The sequence below is a fragment of the Oncorhynchus gorbuscha genome, linkage group LG06, assembly GCF_021184085.1.
Source record: "Oncorhynchus gorbuscha isolate QuinsamMale2020 ecotype Even-year linkage group LG06, OgorEven_v1.0, whole genome shotgun sequence".
In the NCBI taxonomy this organism is placed as follows: domain Eukaryota; kingdom Metazoa; phylum Chordata; class Actinopteri; order Salmoniformes; family Salmonidae; genus Oncorhynchus; species Oncorhynchus gorbuscha.
This window is the reverse complement of record NC_060178.1, coordinates 30,557,182-30,573,626: the sequence shown is the minus strand read 5'-3', so window position 1 is coordinate 30,573,626 and position 16,445 is coordinate 30,557,182. Positions and strand designations below refer to the sequence as shown.

The 16,445-nt window shown below is 45.3% G+C and overlaps 1 protein-coding gene across 1 annotated transcript in view; it reads left to right on the top strand.

Annotated features, from left to right (window-relative positions):
* Positions 1-16,445, top strand: part of suco (SUN domain containing ossification factor) — a 67,148-nt gene that overhangs the window by 23,099 nt on the left and 27,604 nt on the right. Inside the window, 2 exon segments of the mRNA XM_046352913.1 lie at positions 15,186-15,303; positions 16,270-16,368. Of these exon segments, the coding sequence (XP_046208869.1) occupies positions 15,186-15,303; positions 16,270-16,368 (217 nt within the window).

The following is a 16,445-nucleotide window of genomic DNA, read 5'->3' as shown; positions in this document are numbered from 1 at the left end:
CATTGCCATTAGCACCTTCAGAGGGTGTCAAGAGGGGAGGCTCCGATTTGTCTACGTGTCTGTCTGTGGGCTCAATGTGACTTGCTGTGTTCATGGTCATGATTTCCAATGAAAATTAGTTGTTTCTACTTTTATTTGTGGCGTACTGGCGACACACGGATGCACTCATCACCACAGCCTAAGCATCATACTGTAGCCAGCCTCGTGTAACTCCTTTATCTCCAAACCTCCGTTTCTCTCAACTTCCTTTTTCATTTGATTCGTCCTCACTCGAGGTCGGTGGGTTTTCGTTTCAAACGTTGGGTTACTCCAGGTAAATGTTGCCACATAACAGCTACGGTAAAAAGTGCTGTGAAACTAGGAGCACTAGAGACTGTCTGTGGCTGGCAAACATGAGTCATTTCCTCCGAGCCATCATGCCAGATATTTTATTACAAGACTGTTTTGGTACAAGCAAATCAAAATATAATTTATATTTGAGATTCTTTGAAGTAGCCACTCTTTTCCTTGATGACATCATTGCATACTCATGACATTCTCTCAACCAGCTTCATGAGGTAGTCACCTGGAATGAATTTCAATTAACAGGTGTGCCTTGTTAAAAGTTCATTTGTGGAATTCCTTTCCTTCTTAATGCATTTCAGCTAATCAGTTGTTGTGACAAGGTAGGAGTGGTATACAGAAGATGGCCCTATTTGGTAAAAGACCGTATTATGGCAAGAACAGCTCAAATAAGCAAAGAGAAATGACAGTCCATCATTACTTTAAGGCATGGGTCAGTCAATCCGGAAACTTTCAAGCACTTTGAAAGTTTCTTCAAGTGCAGTCGCAAAAACCATCAAGCGCTATGATGAAACTGGAAAGGAAGACCCAGAGTTACCTCTGCCGCAGAGGACTCAGAAATGACAGGCCAAATAAATGCTTCAGAGTTTAAGTAAGACGCATCTCAACATCAACTGTTCAGGGGAGACTGCGTGAATCAGGCCTTCATGGTTGAATTGCTGCAAAGAAGCCACTACTAAAGGACATCACTAATAAGGAGAGACTTGCTTGGCCCAAGACACCTGATTAATGGACATTAGACTGATGGAAACCTGTCCTTTTGGTCTGATGAGTCCACATGTGAGATTTTTGGTTCCAACCGCTGTGTCTTTGTGAGATGCTGAGTAGGTGAATGGATGATCTCCGCATGTGTGGTTCCCACCATGAAGCATGGAGGAGGTGGTGTGGGGGTGCTTTGCTGGTGACAGTGTCTTGTGATTTTTATTTAGGTTTCAAGGCACACTTAACCAGAATGGCTACCACAGCCATCTGCAACAATATGGTTTGCGCTTAGTGGGGGTCATGTGTTTTTCAAAAGGACAATGACCTAACACACCTCCAGGCTGTGTAAGGAATATTTGACCAATAAGCATAGTGGTGGAGTGCTGTATCAGATGACCTGGCCCCCAGAATCACCCAACCTGGTTTGGGATGAGTTGGACCCCAGAGTGAAGGAAAAGCAGCCCAACATGTGCTCAGCAGATGTGGGAACTCCTTCCAGACTGTTGGAAAAGCCTTCCAGGTGACTACCTCGTGAAGCTCGTTGAGAGAATGCCAAGCTGTCAAGGCAAAGGGTGGCTACTTTGAAGAATCTCAAATATAACATATATTTTGATGTAACACTTTTTTTCATTACCATGTTATTCCAGATGTGTTATTTCGTCATTTTGATGTCTTCACTGATATTCTACAATGTAGAAAATAGTACAAATCAAAACCTTTTTGAATGTGGTACTGTATATGGTAAAGAAGAGCCGTGCTCTGGTGAGAAGAGGGCGTGTGGGTGAATAGCACATGGACGTTTTGAGGGATTGATTTTTTAAAAATTGAACCTTTATCTAACCAGCGACCGCCGCCTTTCCTCGTCTTTTTCTCTCTGTATAAACTCTGAGCTGTTTTCTCTCCTATCCTGCTCCACTCCTCTCAGCACTTCGACTGTTTACCACAGCTAAACTAGCCACTATCTCATCCGTGAGTCTTTCCCTGTGTGCATGTCTGATATCCGAGTGGGCTGTGTGTAGGAGGGAGATCTCCACCGGCAGTGCAGTATCAATGTTCTTTCTGTACATTGTGCACTTATCTAATGTTTAGAGGTAATACACACACACAGAACCGTACAGTCATCTCATCCTGCCTCCTTATCGCTTCTAAAGATATCTGTATATTTTTATGGTACATGTTAGTTGATCTACAAATACCTTTAGTCACCCACCCTTCCCTGAAGCTGTTGAAGCACATTAACGACACAGCTATTGGCCTGTCTATTGATCCATCGACGAGATTATACACAGGTCTTTCTCTCGCTCTCTCTTTTACCTTGTCAGCTCGGGGATTCAATCCAGCAACCTTTCGGTTACTGGCCTAATTCTCTAACAACTAGGTTACCTGGCACCCCAGTAGAAGATGTAGGCTGTGTTATAGTACAGGTAAATATTGTAGCATGATAAACAATATAGACCTCGCTCTCTGTATAAGGGATCTGAGTGTTTTATGAGTTATTGTTCCCCTACTGTGCCCGCTGTCGCATACACACACTGAGGATTTTCCTATCAGTTCTCATTAGATCACATGACTGCATCGGTCCGTCTGACTCGGAGCGAGACGGCATTCCGGAGCGACGTTCCCAATGCTGCATTCCCATAGCCTTTGATCCCTGTCTGGCACCGCTGTGCCGCTTTCCACTGTCACATTCACCTAGTGTGTATGTATATTTGAGGTGAGCGTGATGTAGCTTAATTGGCTTGCAAAGTTGGCAATGTGCCTGACAAGTTGTCTGAGTGAGAACGCATTGTATAAGCACTTTGTGACAACTGCTAATGTAAAAAGTCAATTAGATTGATTGTTCTTTACGGCAACAACTTTGGCAAGAGAAGAATCCGGGAGAGGAGAGAGAAGGGTTGTACCAATCAATTCTTTAGAGGATAGGTGACCATGACAGTAAGGACTTGAGCCACGACAAATGGGTTAACAACCACCGGGTTAACCCTCCTTCCTACCTGAGTAAACTGACCTAGATACTTTCCCAATCCCTTCAAATACGGCCCAGTCTCTCATCCCGAATTCATTGATTGGAAGAGTTGTTTTCTGCCACTATGGTGTTTACAATACGGAGCTGATAAGAGCAGTTGATATTGATAAGAGGTTTGTTTCCACTCATGTTGGTACCCACGGCAGCAGGCCAGCAGCAGGCCAGCAGCAGGCCAGCAGCAGGCCAGCAGCAGGCCAGCAGCAGGCCAGCAGCAGGCCAGCAGCAGGCCAGCAGCAGGCCATGAGAGTTGCACGCTTTACGTACTGTGTGCCTGTGTCACAGCAGCTGCTAATGGCAGAGGCTGACAGAGGTATGGATGTCTTCTTGCACATTCAAGGCTGTTCTTGTTTGTTTCTCTTTTGTTTTTTGTCTGTCAAATAAAATTATATTTTATTTGTCACATGCGCTGAATACAAGTGTAGACTTTACCGTGAAATGCTTACTTACGAGCCCTTTCCCAACAATGCAATTAAAAAAGAAAATGTACAAATATATAAAAATACAAAATAACAATACCGAGGCTATATACAAGGACTACCGGTACCGAGTCAGTGTACTGGGGTACGAGGTAGTTGGGGTGATGGATTGAGGTAATAAGTACAGTACACGTAGGTTTGGTTAGGTGATTTAATTGAAGTACTATATACGTGTAGGTAGGGGCTGAAAAGCAGGAAGTCCGGGTAGCCACTTTAATAAACTGTTTGGTAGTCTTATGGCTTTGGGTTAGAAGCTGTTCAGAAGTCTCTCGTCCTAGACCTTCGGTACCGCTTGTGGTATCTTGTTGGACCATTTTTAGGGCTGTTCTGACACTTCCTGGTATAGATGTTCTTGATGATGGGCAGCTTGGCCCCAGTGATGTACTGGGCTGTACGCACTACTTTCTGTAGTGCCTTGCGGTCGGAGGCCGAGCATTTGCCATACCAGGCGGTGATGCAGCCAGTCAGGATGCTCTCAATGGTGCAGCTGTAGAACTTTTTGTGGCTATGAGGTCCCATGCCAAATCTTTTCAGTCTCCTGAGAGGGAATGGGCTTTGCCGTGCCCTCTTGGACTGTGTTGGTGTGTTTGGACCATGATCGGTCCTTAGTGACGTGGACACCTGAGGAACTTAAAGCTCTTGACCGTTTCCACTACAGCTCCGATTTTGGGAATGGGGGTGTGCTCGGCCCTCTGTTTCCAGTAGTCCATGATCTGCTCCTTTTGTCTTGCTGACGTTGATGGAGAGGTTGTTGTCCTGACACCACATTGCCAGCCCTCTGACCACCTCCCTGTAGGCGGTCTCGTCATCTGTGATCAGGCCTACCATCGTTGTCTCGTCAGCAACCTTAATGATGGTGTTGGAGGGTGTGTGTGTGTATGGCCACACAGTCGTGGGTGAATGGGGGGGCTGTGTTGAGGGTCAGCAGGTGGATGTGTTGCCTCCCTTCCCCACCTGGGGGTGGTACGTCAGAAAGTACAGTTGAAGAGGGATATGTTTAGTCCCAGGGTCCTTACTTTAGTGATGAGTTTGGAGGGCGCTATGCTGTTCAACGCTGTGCTTTAGTCAATGAACAGCATTCTGACGTAGGTGTTCCTTTTGTCCTGATGGGAAAGGCCAGTGTGGGGTGCAATAGAGATGGGGGTCATCTGTGGATCTGTTGGGGCGGTATGCGAATTGGAGTGGGTCCAGGGTGTCTGGAATTATTTATCCATTTAACCTTTATTTTAACCCGGGAAAACATATTGAGACCTAGGTCTCTTTTACAAATATGCCCTGTGTATACAACATAAATATACACATTATACCCAAACATACAGTATACAATTATAAATATTCAAAAACTAAAATATAGTCATTGGAAGCACAAATAAAATAAATCACCCAGAAAAAGTTAAATTCCTGCACAAATAAGTCTCCAATAAATACTTTAAATTGCCCAAACGGCACCAGAACTTAAAGATGAAATGTATTTTGTTGCAACAATACGGTGCATTAAAACTAAAAGCAGATTTGCCTCGCTCAATGCAGACCCTAGGAACCTCATGTTAACCAGTCCTGTGAACAGGTTAGACAGCTTACGTGTCTATACTTCAACTGCATATTTCGTTAAAATGGAAGTTTATGAAGTAGGGCCTTGTAAACAAAAAAGGGAGTAATGTAGAGATGTACGGGTCTTTATCGAAGTCCAGCCAACCTTTTGATACAGGATGCAGTAATGAGTATCAAAACTGTTACTATGGTAGATGGCATATACAGGTTTAAGAGTAGTAGCAGCTGCACTTTGATAAATAATATCACCATAGTCAAGAACAGATAAGGTTGACTGAATAGTCTGCTTGCTACTGTTTAGAGAAAGGCACAATCTGTTTCTGTAGAAAAAGACAATGGTGTTGATATGAGCCATGACCAGCTTTTCAAAGTATTTCATGGCTACAGATGTGAGTGCTATGGGGCGCTAGTTTTATTTAGACAGGTTCCCTTGGCTTTCTTGGGCACAGGGACTATGGTGGTCTGCTTGACACGTGAGTATTAGAGACTGGGTGAGGGAGAGGTTGAAAATGTCAGTGAAGACACTTGCTAGCTGGTCAGCGCATGCTCTGAGTATGCGTTCTGGTAATCCGCCTGGCCCTGTGGCCTTGTGAATGTTAACCTGTTAACCTGTTTAAAGGTCTTACTCACATCAGCTACGGAGAGCGACACAGTCGTCCGGAACAGCTGGTGCTCTCATGCATGGTTCAGTGTTGCTGGCCTTGACGCGAGCATAGGCATTTTGCTCGTGTCATTGGGCACCTCCCTTTTGTAATCGGTGACAGTTTGCAAGCCCTGCCACATCCAACGAGCATCGGAGCCGGTGTAGTAGGATTCGATCTTGGTCCTGTGTTGACACTTTGCCTGTTTGATGGTAGCGGGATTTCATTTAAGTGTCCGGATTTCTGTTCTGCTCTTTGAAAGCGACAACTCTAGCTTTTAGCTCAATGCAGATTTTTGCTTGTAATCCATGGCTTCTGGTTAGGATATGTATGTACGGTCACTGTGGGACTACTTTGTCAATGCACTTGTTAATGAAGCCATTTCCTGCACCTGGTCGAGTATTTTCTTGTTTGCTTATGGCCCTATTTAGCCCGCTGAGTGTGGTCTTAGTGCCAGCATCAGTTTGTGGTGGTAAATAGACAGCTATGAGAAATATAGATGAAAACTCTCTTGATAAATAGCGTGGTCTACAGGTTATCATGAGGCATTCTAAGTCAGACGAGCAGAACCTCAAGACTTCCTTAATATTAGAAATCAAGCAACTGTTGTTGACCAAAAGAGACGCCCCCCCCTCAGTTACCGGACGGAGCTGTTTTGTCCGATGTATAGAAAAAACAGCTAGATTTATATTTTTCATGTGTTTGTTTAGCCACGACTCAGTGAAACATATTTCAGTTCTTCAGATCACGTTGAAAGGATAGTCTCGAACGGAGCTCATCCAGTTTATTTACCAGTGATTCCACGTTCACCAAGAGAACGGAGGGTAATGGTAACTTATCCACTCGCCGTCGCAGTCTTGTTTGATATCCCGCACGCCAACCCCTATAGCGCCTCCTCCCCCGAGTGGCGGGGATTTGGGCCTGGTCTGCGATTAGCATTATGTCCTGGTCTGGGATTAGTCATTTCTGGTTAGATGTCCAGAAGCTATTTTCTGTATATGAAACAATTGCCAAAACATGATGTACATCTAACAAAGTTAGAATCAGCGCAAAAAACACACAAAATAGCACAATTGGCCAAGAGCCCGTAAAATGGCGGCCGTCCCCTCCGGCGTCATTGTCTGTCACTCCAATGGGTTTAGTAGCCTAAGTGCTGTTAGCATGGTACTGTAGTGTTGGCATGGGCCAGTTCCTGACAGAGGAGCTCTGAGTAATACAAAAGGCTATACAGTCAAGTTTATTGTTGTTGTTTCTGACTGTACCAGGTAGAAGATGCCTTTAGCCACAGATCTAGGAACAGCCTATTCTACCCAATCCTAAGCATTAAAGAGCTGTTCTGGGAGAGACTGGCCCTGTGATATCTCGTACTGTCACTCAACATATACAACTTTCTGGAGATAGTTATGGCTAAGAACAAAATAACTGTTAGTTGGTGACTTTAGGTGTGTGTGTGTTGGACAACGTATTTTAGTAATGCATGCAGTAGGTTAATTGTGGATCTGTGCTTATACGGTCTGCCTGCAATGTAATTTTATTGTGAATCAAATAAGTATTGTTTGAGCTTCACTCTGTTGCAGTGTGGTTATGCAAGTCAATAACAAAGATGGTTTGGTGTGGGATCTCTCCCTCACTCAGCCTACACACACCTCCTTTCCCTGGTCCTGATGCTGAAGTGTTTACTGCATTACAGCCCGCTGTGGGCCAGGACATTGAGGGGTGTGCTCGGTGTTCTGCTCTCTGACTGACTGAAGCGTATCTGCCTAATGCACTGTGGTAGCATACTGCTCTGCTGCAAGGGCTAAACCTAACCCCTTCTGTGTGACATCATGAGTCACGACCTGGAACTGCTCACTAACACACCACACACACCAGAGCAGCTCTTGTTAAAACTAATCGTTGGCTGGATTTGTACCACAGTAGCAGAGTTGAATCACTGATAGAACACATCATTTCTGCCACTACAGCTTGTTGCTGATGTTTCAGACCCGCTAGCTGTTGCAGAACCTAGCAGTGTCTGTATCTACAGCCAGAACAGTAACTCCATGATGTCCCATATTCTGGTGATGCCCTCCTCCTCTAGCTCCAGCTGCCCTCCAAGTGATGCTCCAGTGAAGGAGATTATGTGGGATCAGCGGGCTTTGCAAATGCTATCCTGTGTTATTTATATCAAATCACTCTGGTAAAAACACACATACAGAACCATACAGTATATGCACCAACAATATACACACACACACACACACACACACACACACACACACACACACACACACACACACACACACACACACACACACACACACACACACACACACACACACACACAGTGCTTGGTCTGTTAAGAGCTCTGTGCTCAGCCGGAATCTTTTTGTCTGCTTGGCTGTGGCTCTGCCCTACTTTTAACAGCCCTGCTGGCACACTGCCTGGCCTGCACTCACTGTGGCCTGCACACCCCTCTCTCTCTACTTCTCTCTCTTTACCCCTCTCTCTCTACTTCTCTCTCTTTACCTCTTTACCTCTCTCTCTTTACCTCTGTGTAGCTTTCTGTCTACCTCTCGATCCTTTCTGTTTCTACCACTAATTCTCTCTCCTGTTGGTCTTCCACTGTTGCTGGCTCAGTAGATGTGCTATATGGATTATTAGAGTTTGGTTTTGATCTTTAATACGTACCTGAGGTCAGGAAGAAACAGCTGGACTCATGACCTTTTGAACGTCTCAGTCTAGTCTCTGTCCAAGTGTCCATGCATTTGGTGTCTCTTGGCATTTGGAGACCTGGCAGTGATGGAGGGAAGATCCTTTGTCATTACATTTACATTACATTTAAGTCATTTGGCAGACGCTCTTATCCAGAGCGACTTACAAATTGGTGCATTCACCTTATGACATCTAGGTTTGGTGTCCAATGAGGGAGAAAGTGGGAGAAGATGGTTTGTTAATAGGTATTGCATTGTAGTGGTGTTCTCTACTGTCTCTACTTTGATGCTCCTCTCAGCACCACTCCCTCCTGCCTACCTCGTACCACCCACTGAACCCAGAGAGTCCACCATCTCTAATCTGAGATCCAACTGCCGGCATCACAAGACTCCTCTCCAACCTCAGGGCCAACCGCACATTGTTCTATTAACAGAACCATTTCAAATGGCATCACAAGACTCCTCTCCAACCTCAGGGCCACACGCACATTGTTCTATTAACAGAACCATTTCAAATGGCATCACAAGACTCCTCTCCAACCTCAGGGCCACACGCACATTGTTCTATTAACAGAACCATTTAAAATGGCATCAAGACTCTTCTCCAACCTCAGGGCCACACGCACATTGTTCTATTAACAGAACCATTTCAAATGGCATCACAAGACTCCTCTCCAACCTCAGGGCCACATGCACATTGTTCTATTAACAGAACCATTTCAAATGGCATCACAAGACTCCTCTCCAACCTCAGGGCCACATGCACATTGTTCTATTAACAGAACCATTTCAAATGGCATCAAGACTCCTCTCCAACCTCAGGGCCACACACACATTGTTCTATTAACAGAACCATTTCAAATGGCATCACAAGACTCCTCTCCAACCTCAGGGCCACATGCACATTGTTCTATTAACAGAACCATTTCAAATGGCATCACAAGACTCCTCTCCAACCTCAGGGCCAACCGCACATTGTTCTATTAACAGAACCATTTCAAATGGCATCACAAGAATCCTCTCCAACCTCAGGGCCACATGCACATTGTTCTATTAACAGAACCATTTCAAATGGCATCACAAGACTCCTCTCCAACCTCAGGGCCAACCGCACATTGTTCTATTAACAGAACCATTTCAAATGGCATCACAAGAATCCTCTCCAACCTCAGGGCCACATGCACATTGTTCTATTAACAGAACCATTTCAAATGGCATCACAAGACTCCTCTCCAACCTCAGGGCCACATGCACATTGTTCTATTAACAGAACCATTTCAAATGGCATCAGCCTTCAGACCTCGGGCTAATAACTGTGCTATTCAGTATGAATGCTGTTCTTGTATGACACCCAGTTTTAGTAACTGTCTTTCTTTAATATGGTATTCAGATAAATGTTAGCGAACAATGGCAGAACTAGATGTCTAAAATGTACAAAAATGATTTGTAGCAACGGTGCGCCCAACTTTAAAAAGTCAGCACAACATTACATTTATGAGCACCAGAGTTTTTATTTTTAGTGTATGAGATGTAGCCTAAATGAATTATAGATACTTCTGAAGCACATATGCCCTAGAAACAAGTGTGTAGTGTAACCCTTTAAATATGTTTATTTATTATAAAAAGCTAAAATGTTGATACAAATAACTGTCATTGGAATATAATGAGTCACTTGTGGAAAATGTCAGTTTAGACATGATGTAAAAGCACTATTTCCTTATTGATATCATAGACATTAAAACCAGTAGGTAGTGATAGTGCTGACGCCATCCACATATTCCTATGGAAAACTCCCGATGGTGCCGGAAGAATTTGAAGCGTGCCAAAACATTGCTAAGGATGATGGTGTTAGTGGCTGTAACTAGCAACGGATCATGGTGAAAGTGGCTGTAAGAGTTTTTGACACGGCTAGGTTGCTACGTAGTAGCCGACCAGCAGAGCTTGGGACTTCATGCTCCAGACCCAACACTGGGGGCCTGATTGAGATGCATTACATTGAACATCGTACACGGTCTCTTTTTAAGAACGTCACGTTTAAGATGATGACATGCAGGAGATCTGCCATTCATTTATTGCTATGATCATTGATCTCCTGAAGAAGCTGTCCCTTTTCCTCTCATTCTCTGCCCCCAGAATGTTTGGATATAGCCTACTGTTACATGTACCACTTTGTTGGCTAGCTATCTAATGAGGTAACGCACATCACTAAACAAGGTGTTAAACTAGTGGTTTATGGCCCGTGAATAGTTTTAGAACAGCCCGTGACATGGTTTAACAATGATAAATGTGACCTTCCTAATCCGCAACATAAAGAAAAAACATATGCAATCAGAATGGTTGTGCTTTAGAGCCCTGGACGTCAAGTGCTCTGGAGGCTGAATGGTTCTGCTGCTGCTGTTCTGGTTCTTCTGTTAGCTAAAACAAATTGGCCATTTAAAACTCCTACAGCAGCATCATAACCCAACCCATTACAGGCCAAGAAGTGTTACCATCCACCCAGCGACCTCAGTCCGTCAGTCTCCATGATGTACTTCATCCACAACGTGAAATAACAGCAACACTGTTTTCTGCCAACTGCCTCACTGCCAGCCAGTGGATGATCTATTCTCCCTCCTCTCCTTCCCTGTTATATTGGCTTTTCTCCACCTACCTGCTAACTGGTGAGTCCCTGTTCGCTCTCTGTCTCTCTCTCTCTCTCTACACACTATCAAATGAGAATAGGGGTGGTTGTATCAGTAGTAATGAGGTTAGCTGTGAGTAGAAAGGTGTGGTCCTGACATGCTATAGTTAGCTGTGGGTCATTTTAACACTCTTAATTAAGAGCTATCAGATGGTGTTTAATGTGCAGCTAGTTAGGCAACGCAGGACCTGCACCGAGCTACATTAGGCTACTGGGACTGCCTTGCATCACCGTCAGTAGCACCTGAGTTAGTTACTGGCTACCAGAGATCTGTCTTTGGGTTTGGACAGCTGTGCTTATGTGAGTTTTGTTTCTGTGTGTGTAGACAGACCAAAGGAGGGAGGAAAGTCAGTGCAGTGGTCGTATACCTTCATCAGACACGCTGGCAGGTTTATCATTCAATTCAGAACTGGGAATAAAGGTCTCGTCAGTATTCATAAAGGAAACATTGAGTCCAGACAAAATGTGGTGCTGGTGTTTGGTGGGAAAGTCCGGGTAAGGAGAGGATTGTTATCTTAACGCAGGACGATGTAGCCCTCCATTCAGCCTCCCTCCACATCCTATCTCTATTGTTATGGTGGACACAGGCTTTGGTGTCGCTGTGTTTTCAATGCAGTCTGTTGGCTAAGTCCTGAACTACTGTCTCTCCCTTTGGCCCTTTTGTGTGGCTCTAAACCTAACAGGAAATGTCAGGGGATTTGGCTGGCCATAATCATAGCCTTAACTGGTGTTTTGTGTGTGTGTATTAGGCAGACGGAAAAAGAGGGGAGAGCGAACGGGAGAATATTTGTTAGCCAGACATGCTCTGTGCATCGAGGCGAGCGGATCAGATTATCTGCAGTGAGTCACAGGCAGTGAGTCACAGGCAGTGAGACTGCTCAACCATGATGCCAAACCCTCTGAACGATGCGTCTGTCTTTTGTCCCAATGTGACACTAGGGGCCCGGAGTTTATCAGGGTCCAGTCCCAAATCAACTCTTATAGCATCTCAATAGTCTAATGTAGCTTCCTGTTCCAGCTCCTCTCCTTCATCTGCACTGAACTGGAAGAACTGCACCGGTTCCTAGTGGGAGATGGTCCCCATATTACCTGCCCTGTAGTCTCAGATCAGTTCTGCAGTAGTTCCAGACCCCGCTGTGTGTGTTTTCTCTGCCTGTATGAGATGTGGTAAAGTTTACAGCTGCCTGTTGTGAAGAGTAGAAAACGCATGGAGAGGCGGAAGAAAAGAGATGGCGGAAGTAGGCTAGAAGAAGCGCTGAGTCAGTGTAATGCTTGAGGCTCTTCCCTCTTTACTGACGTTGACGGACTACAGGAACAGACATCTCTTTTCTCCTCTCGCTGCCCCTCTCTGGGCTCTTCTCTCATTCCTCTCCCATCTCTGGTCTGTCACTTTCCCTGCTCAGGGGTGTAGTTTCCCCTAGATATAGGATCATGTTTCCCTCCCCAATTCTAAACCTAACCATTAGTGGGGGAAAATGCGAAACTGACCCTAGATCAGCATCTAGGGGCAACTCTTTCCCTGCCTGTCCCCCCCCCCCCCTCCACTCATTATATAACTAACAGAACTAGGTCACATACATTCCTCCCCAAAGCTGCTCCTTCAAGCAAAGGTTACTTCCCTTTCTTTCTCTAAGAGTAGGAATGTGCACCGACACTCGGCTCTTTTCAAGTGTCAACACTCGGCTCTCTTTACAAGTAGTGTTACAGAAGGGGACAAGTGAGGGCAGTTTCTAACTGGGTCATAACTTCCTACTTTGTATTCACAGAAGTGTTTCTCACTCCTGTAGCATGCAGAATATAGTTACTTTACTACTAGTTCTACTGTGTGTCGGAGTTTTGAAGTAATGGATGGATGGGGGTGCAGTGCGGACAGACCGGTGTCCCCACAACACAACCAGACTAGAGGCTGGTAATCCCCACAACCAGACTAGAGGCTGGTAAATCCCCACAACCAGACTAGAGGCTGGTAAATCCCCACAACCAGACTAGAGGCTGGTAAATCCCCACAACCAGACTAGAGGCTGGTAAATCCCCACAACCAGACTAGAGGCTGGTAAATCCCCACAACCAGACTAGAGGCTGGTAAATCCCCACAACCAGACTAGAGGCTGGTAAATCCCCACAACCAGACTAGAGGCTGGTAATCCCTGTTTTTATGCACACCTGACCTTCTCCGTAGTCAGTCAGCCTCTCTGTCAGACTGGACTGTTTTCAACACGATCATTTACACATTGTGTAGAGAAGAGCCTTGCCCACACTAGTGTCGTTTTCTGTTTTGGAGGATCAGGCTCTAGTCTAGGAGCAACACCCACCCCTACACAGAAACCCAGTGGTAAACAGAACTGTCAATCATCTCTGTGGTTCCTGTCCAAGGAGTTCCTCCGACGTGTTGTGACAGACACTCTTGCCTTCACCTCTATCTTTACCGTGGCAGAAGTCTGTTTAGTCACGAGGTGTACCCTAAACTATAGGCCTATGTAGCTAGGTGTAGAAGTCTATTCGCTGTATGGCTAAAGGCTACGTCAGGGTATATGGCAGAGCCTACAGTTCAATGGGTTTGTAAGGTGACCTTCTACCCACTACTAGCCCCCTCATGGTGATGTTACCTCGTGTGGTATTTCACTAGTCGTTGGGTTTGAATAAAGTAGGAGAAGCCCAATTCCAAATCAACCCCCGATTGGCTAGGTGGAATTTGTGCTATTTATTACTCATACTTCTCAGATCCTCTCGGGAGTGGAAAATAGTTTTGGTATCTCAGGTTGTTCTAGCAATTCTCACATCAAAACTTAATTGTGAGGAAGAATGTTTTCAATTATTTTTACATTTTGTATCACAAACCATTTTCTAGAAAATCACGATGAAAGTGGCTGTTATGGGCCCTTTTTAGACCTATACATGCCTCCTGTACGACCCTATGATCCAAACCGCACATTATATAGATCACATGTTTTGATTTGGTACGTTTTGAGACACCAAAAAAACATTTATCGATTTTCATGATGTCACCGAAATCGTGAAAATACATTATGTTTTGCCTACTTATAGGCCTGTCAACTTACAGTATACCCCCACCCCCTGGTCGCACATCTACCTTTCTCTCTCGTGTATGTGACATTTGGATGTATACATTGTTCAAAGCCATGGCTGCGTCCACCGTAGGGTTCATATTTTGGTCTGGATCGGTATAGGCTGCCTCTCACATTACCCACATCGCATCTCTCTACCGATGGATGATCGATCTGGGGAGGGCTGGGTGTATGCAGGTACAAGATGTCGCCGCTTTATGAATAGGCCCTCATTGCAACCCCACCGGGACTGGAGGCTTGGATGATGAGTTGCCTGCATCGTGTTCTGTATCAAAGGAGGGTGTAGCAATGATTTGTTCATCAGTCTAGGTCAGGATAAATAGTGAAATTACAGACCTTTGTTCTACATACTGATGTTATATGCTGTGTGGGTTTGAGTGAAACACTATAAACGTTCCAGTTGACAGGGTGTTAATGTGTGTGTGTGTGTGTGTGTGTGTGTGTGTGTGTGTGTGTGTGTGTGTGTGTGTGTGTGTGTGTGTGTGTGTGTGTGTCCAGCTCTGACCTGACATTGATGTTTGAGTGGTCAAGCAGAAGCTCTCCGGTTTCAGAGCAGGTTTTGCAGCGTCCAGTTGTTTAGATCCATACTGGTCCTCAAACAGACCGGGAGAAAGTATTCATTATGTAACAAACATTCAAATGTTAAATACGGATTTTTAAAAAGTGAACATATTCAGGCAGCCCCATATCCATTGGTCCCTACACACACAAACCGCCGGGGACCCTTCCTCGTCTCCCACACATCACCTCAGCCTTTACCCCTCACTGGGCCCACAGGTCAAGTCCACTGATGCGAAGTAACAACAATGATGAACCTGGCTTGTAAACACAGGACACTTGTGAAACGTGAGATCATGTTCATATGTTGAGCCACAGGTACCGCAGTCGTAATGTGTGTTTCTGACTGCTTCTCTCTCTGTGTGTGTTCCAGGTACCCCAGTCGTAATGTGTGTTTCTGACTGCGTCTCTCTCTGTGTGTGTGTTCCAGGTACCCCAGTCATAATGTGTGTTGTTCAGAGCACAGCTCGTCAGCTCCAGGTGTGTCTAGTGGTGAAAGCAGCCTCCCAGAGCATCATGATGAGCAGCACCACAGGACTGACCACAAGGTGAGATGGCTGTAAGACTTACCATTAGTTGTTATTGTGCAGTAGACTTTTCCCCCAGACCCCACTATGCTCCACTATTCCTCACGCAGTGTTTCTCTTCACAGCATTCGCCACTTTAAGACTAATCACTAGTGTTTTAGCCCATATCCACACAGCTCATATCTGGCAATCTGAGGGAGAGGGGGGAAGAGGGCTGCTGTGTTAACCCAAATGAAGTCCTCCGTGGCCGTAAACTGGTCTACTGTGTGTGTGTGTGTGTGTGTCCATAGCAATCAGACATACTGTCAGTCCATTTCTAGAACAGTCTCTTGTTCTGTCCCTCAGTATAACAAAGTAACTTACTGTTTCTCAACCCGAGATGCTGATTCCCGTGTCTCTGGTGTTCCTCAGACTCTATCATTCTCTGTCATGTCTTACGGAGTGTTGGGTTGTAGTTTGAAATACTTGCTCCGCCAGACGTTAATAGTTACATGCATGAGGAATGTATATGGTGGGCTGAATGGCGTTTTGATAAGAAGTATAGACCTAGAAAGTTACTAAGTAAGGGAGAAGGTAATCACTTGGTTGCGGCCACTGATACGGTTGGTTAGCTGTGGGTTAGCGTGCGCCGAGGTCTGGTCAGCGGGAGGGGAAGGAACACTTTATCACTTCCTGCCTAGCGACAAAGATGTAGTGTTTAGAGGTGCAAGGAGGAGACTGCCTAAAGGAGGGTATAAATACTTGTGCTGGTCTTTGTCATTTTCAGCTGTTTGACCCAGTGGGTGAATAAACTTGGTTTGAGCTCATCATAGTCGTCCATGAGTTTTACTGTTTATATAGAACCTAACAGGTGTAACAGGCTAGTCTACTTTCTGTGGATCTCAAACATCCTCTTCCGTGTGTGTGTGTGTGTGTGTGTGTGTGTGTGTGTGTGTGTGTGTGTGCGTGCGCACATGTGTTCTAACGGTGTGTGTGACTGTTCTCTAGGAGGAGTCGTCGTCGAGGACACACACACACACCTACGACGTGGAACTGGAGACCAAGAGGGCTACACTAGAGGAGCCCATCACACCGAACACGGAACAGGTAACACACACACACACACACACACACACACACACACACACACACACACACACACACACACACACACACACACACAC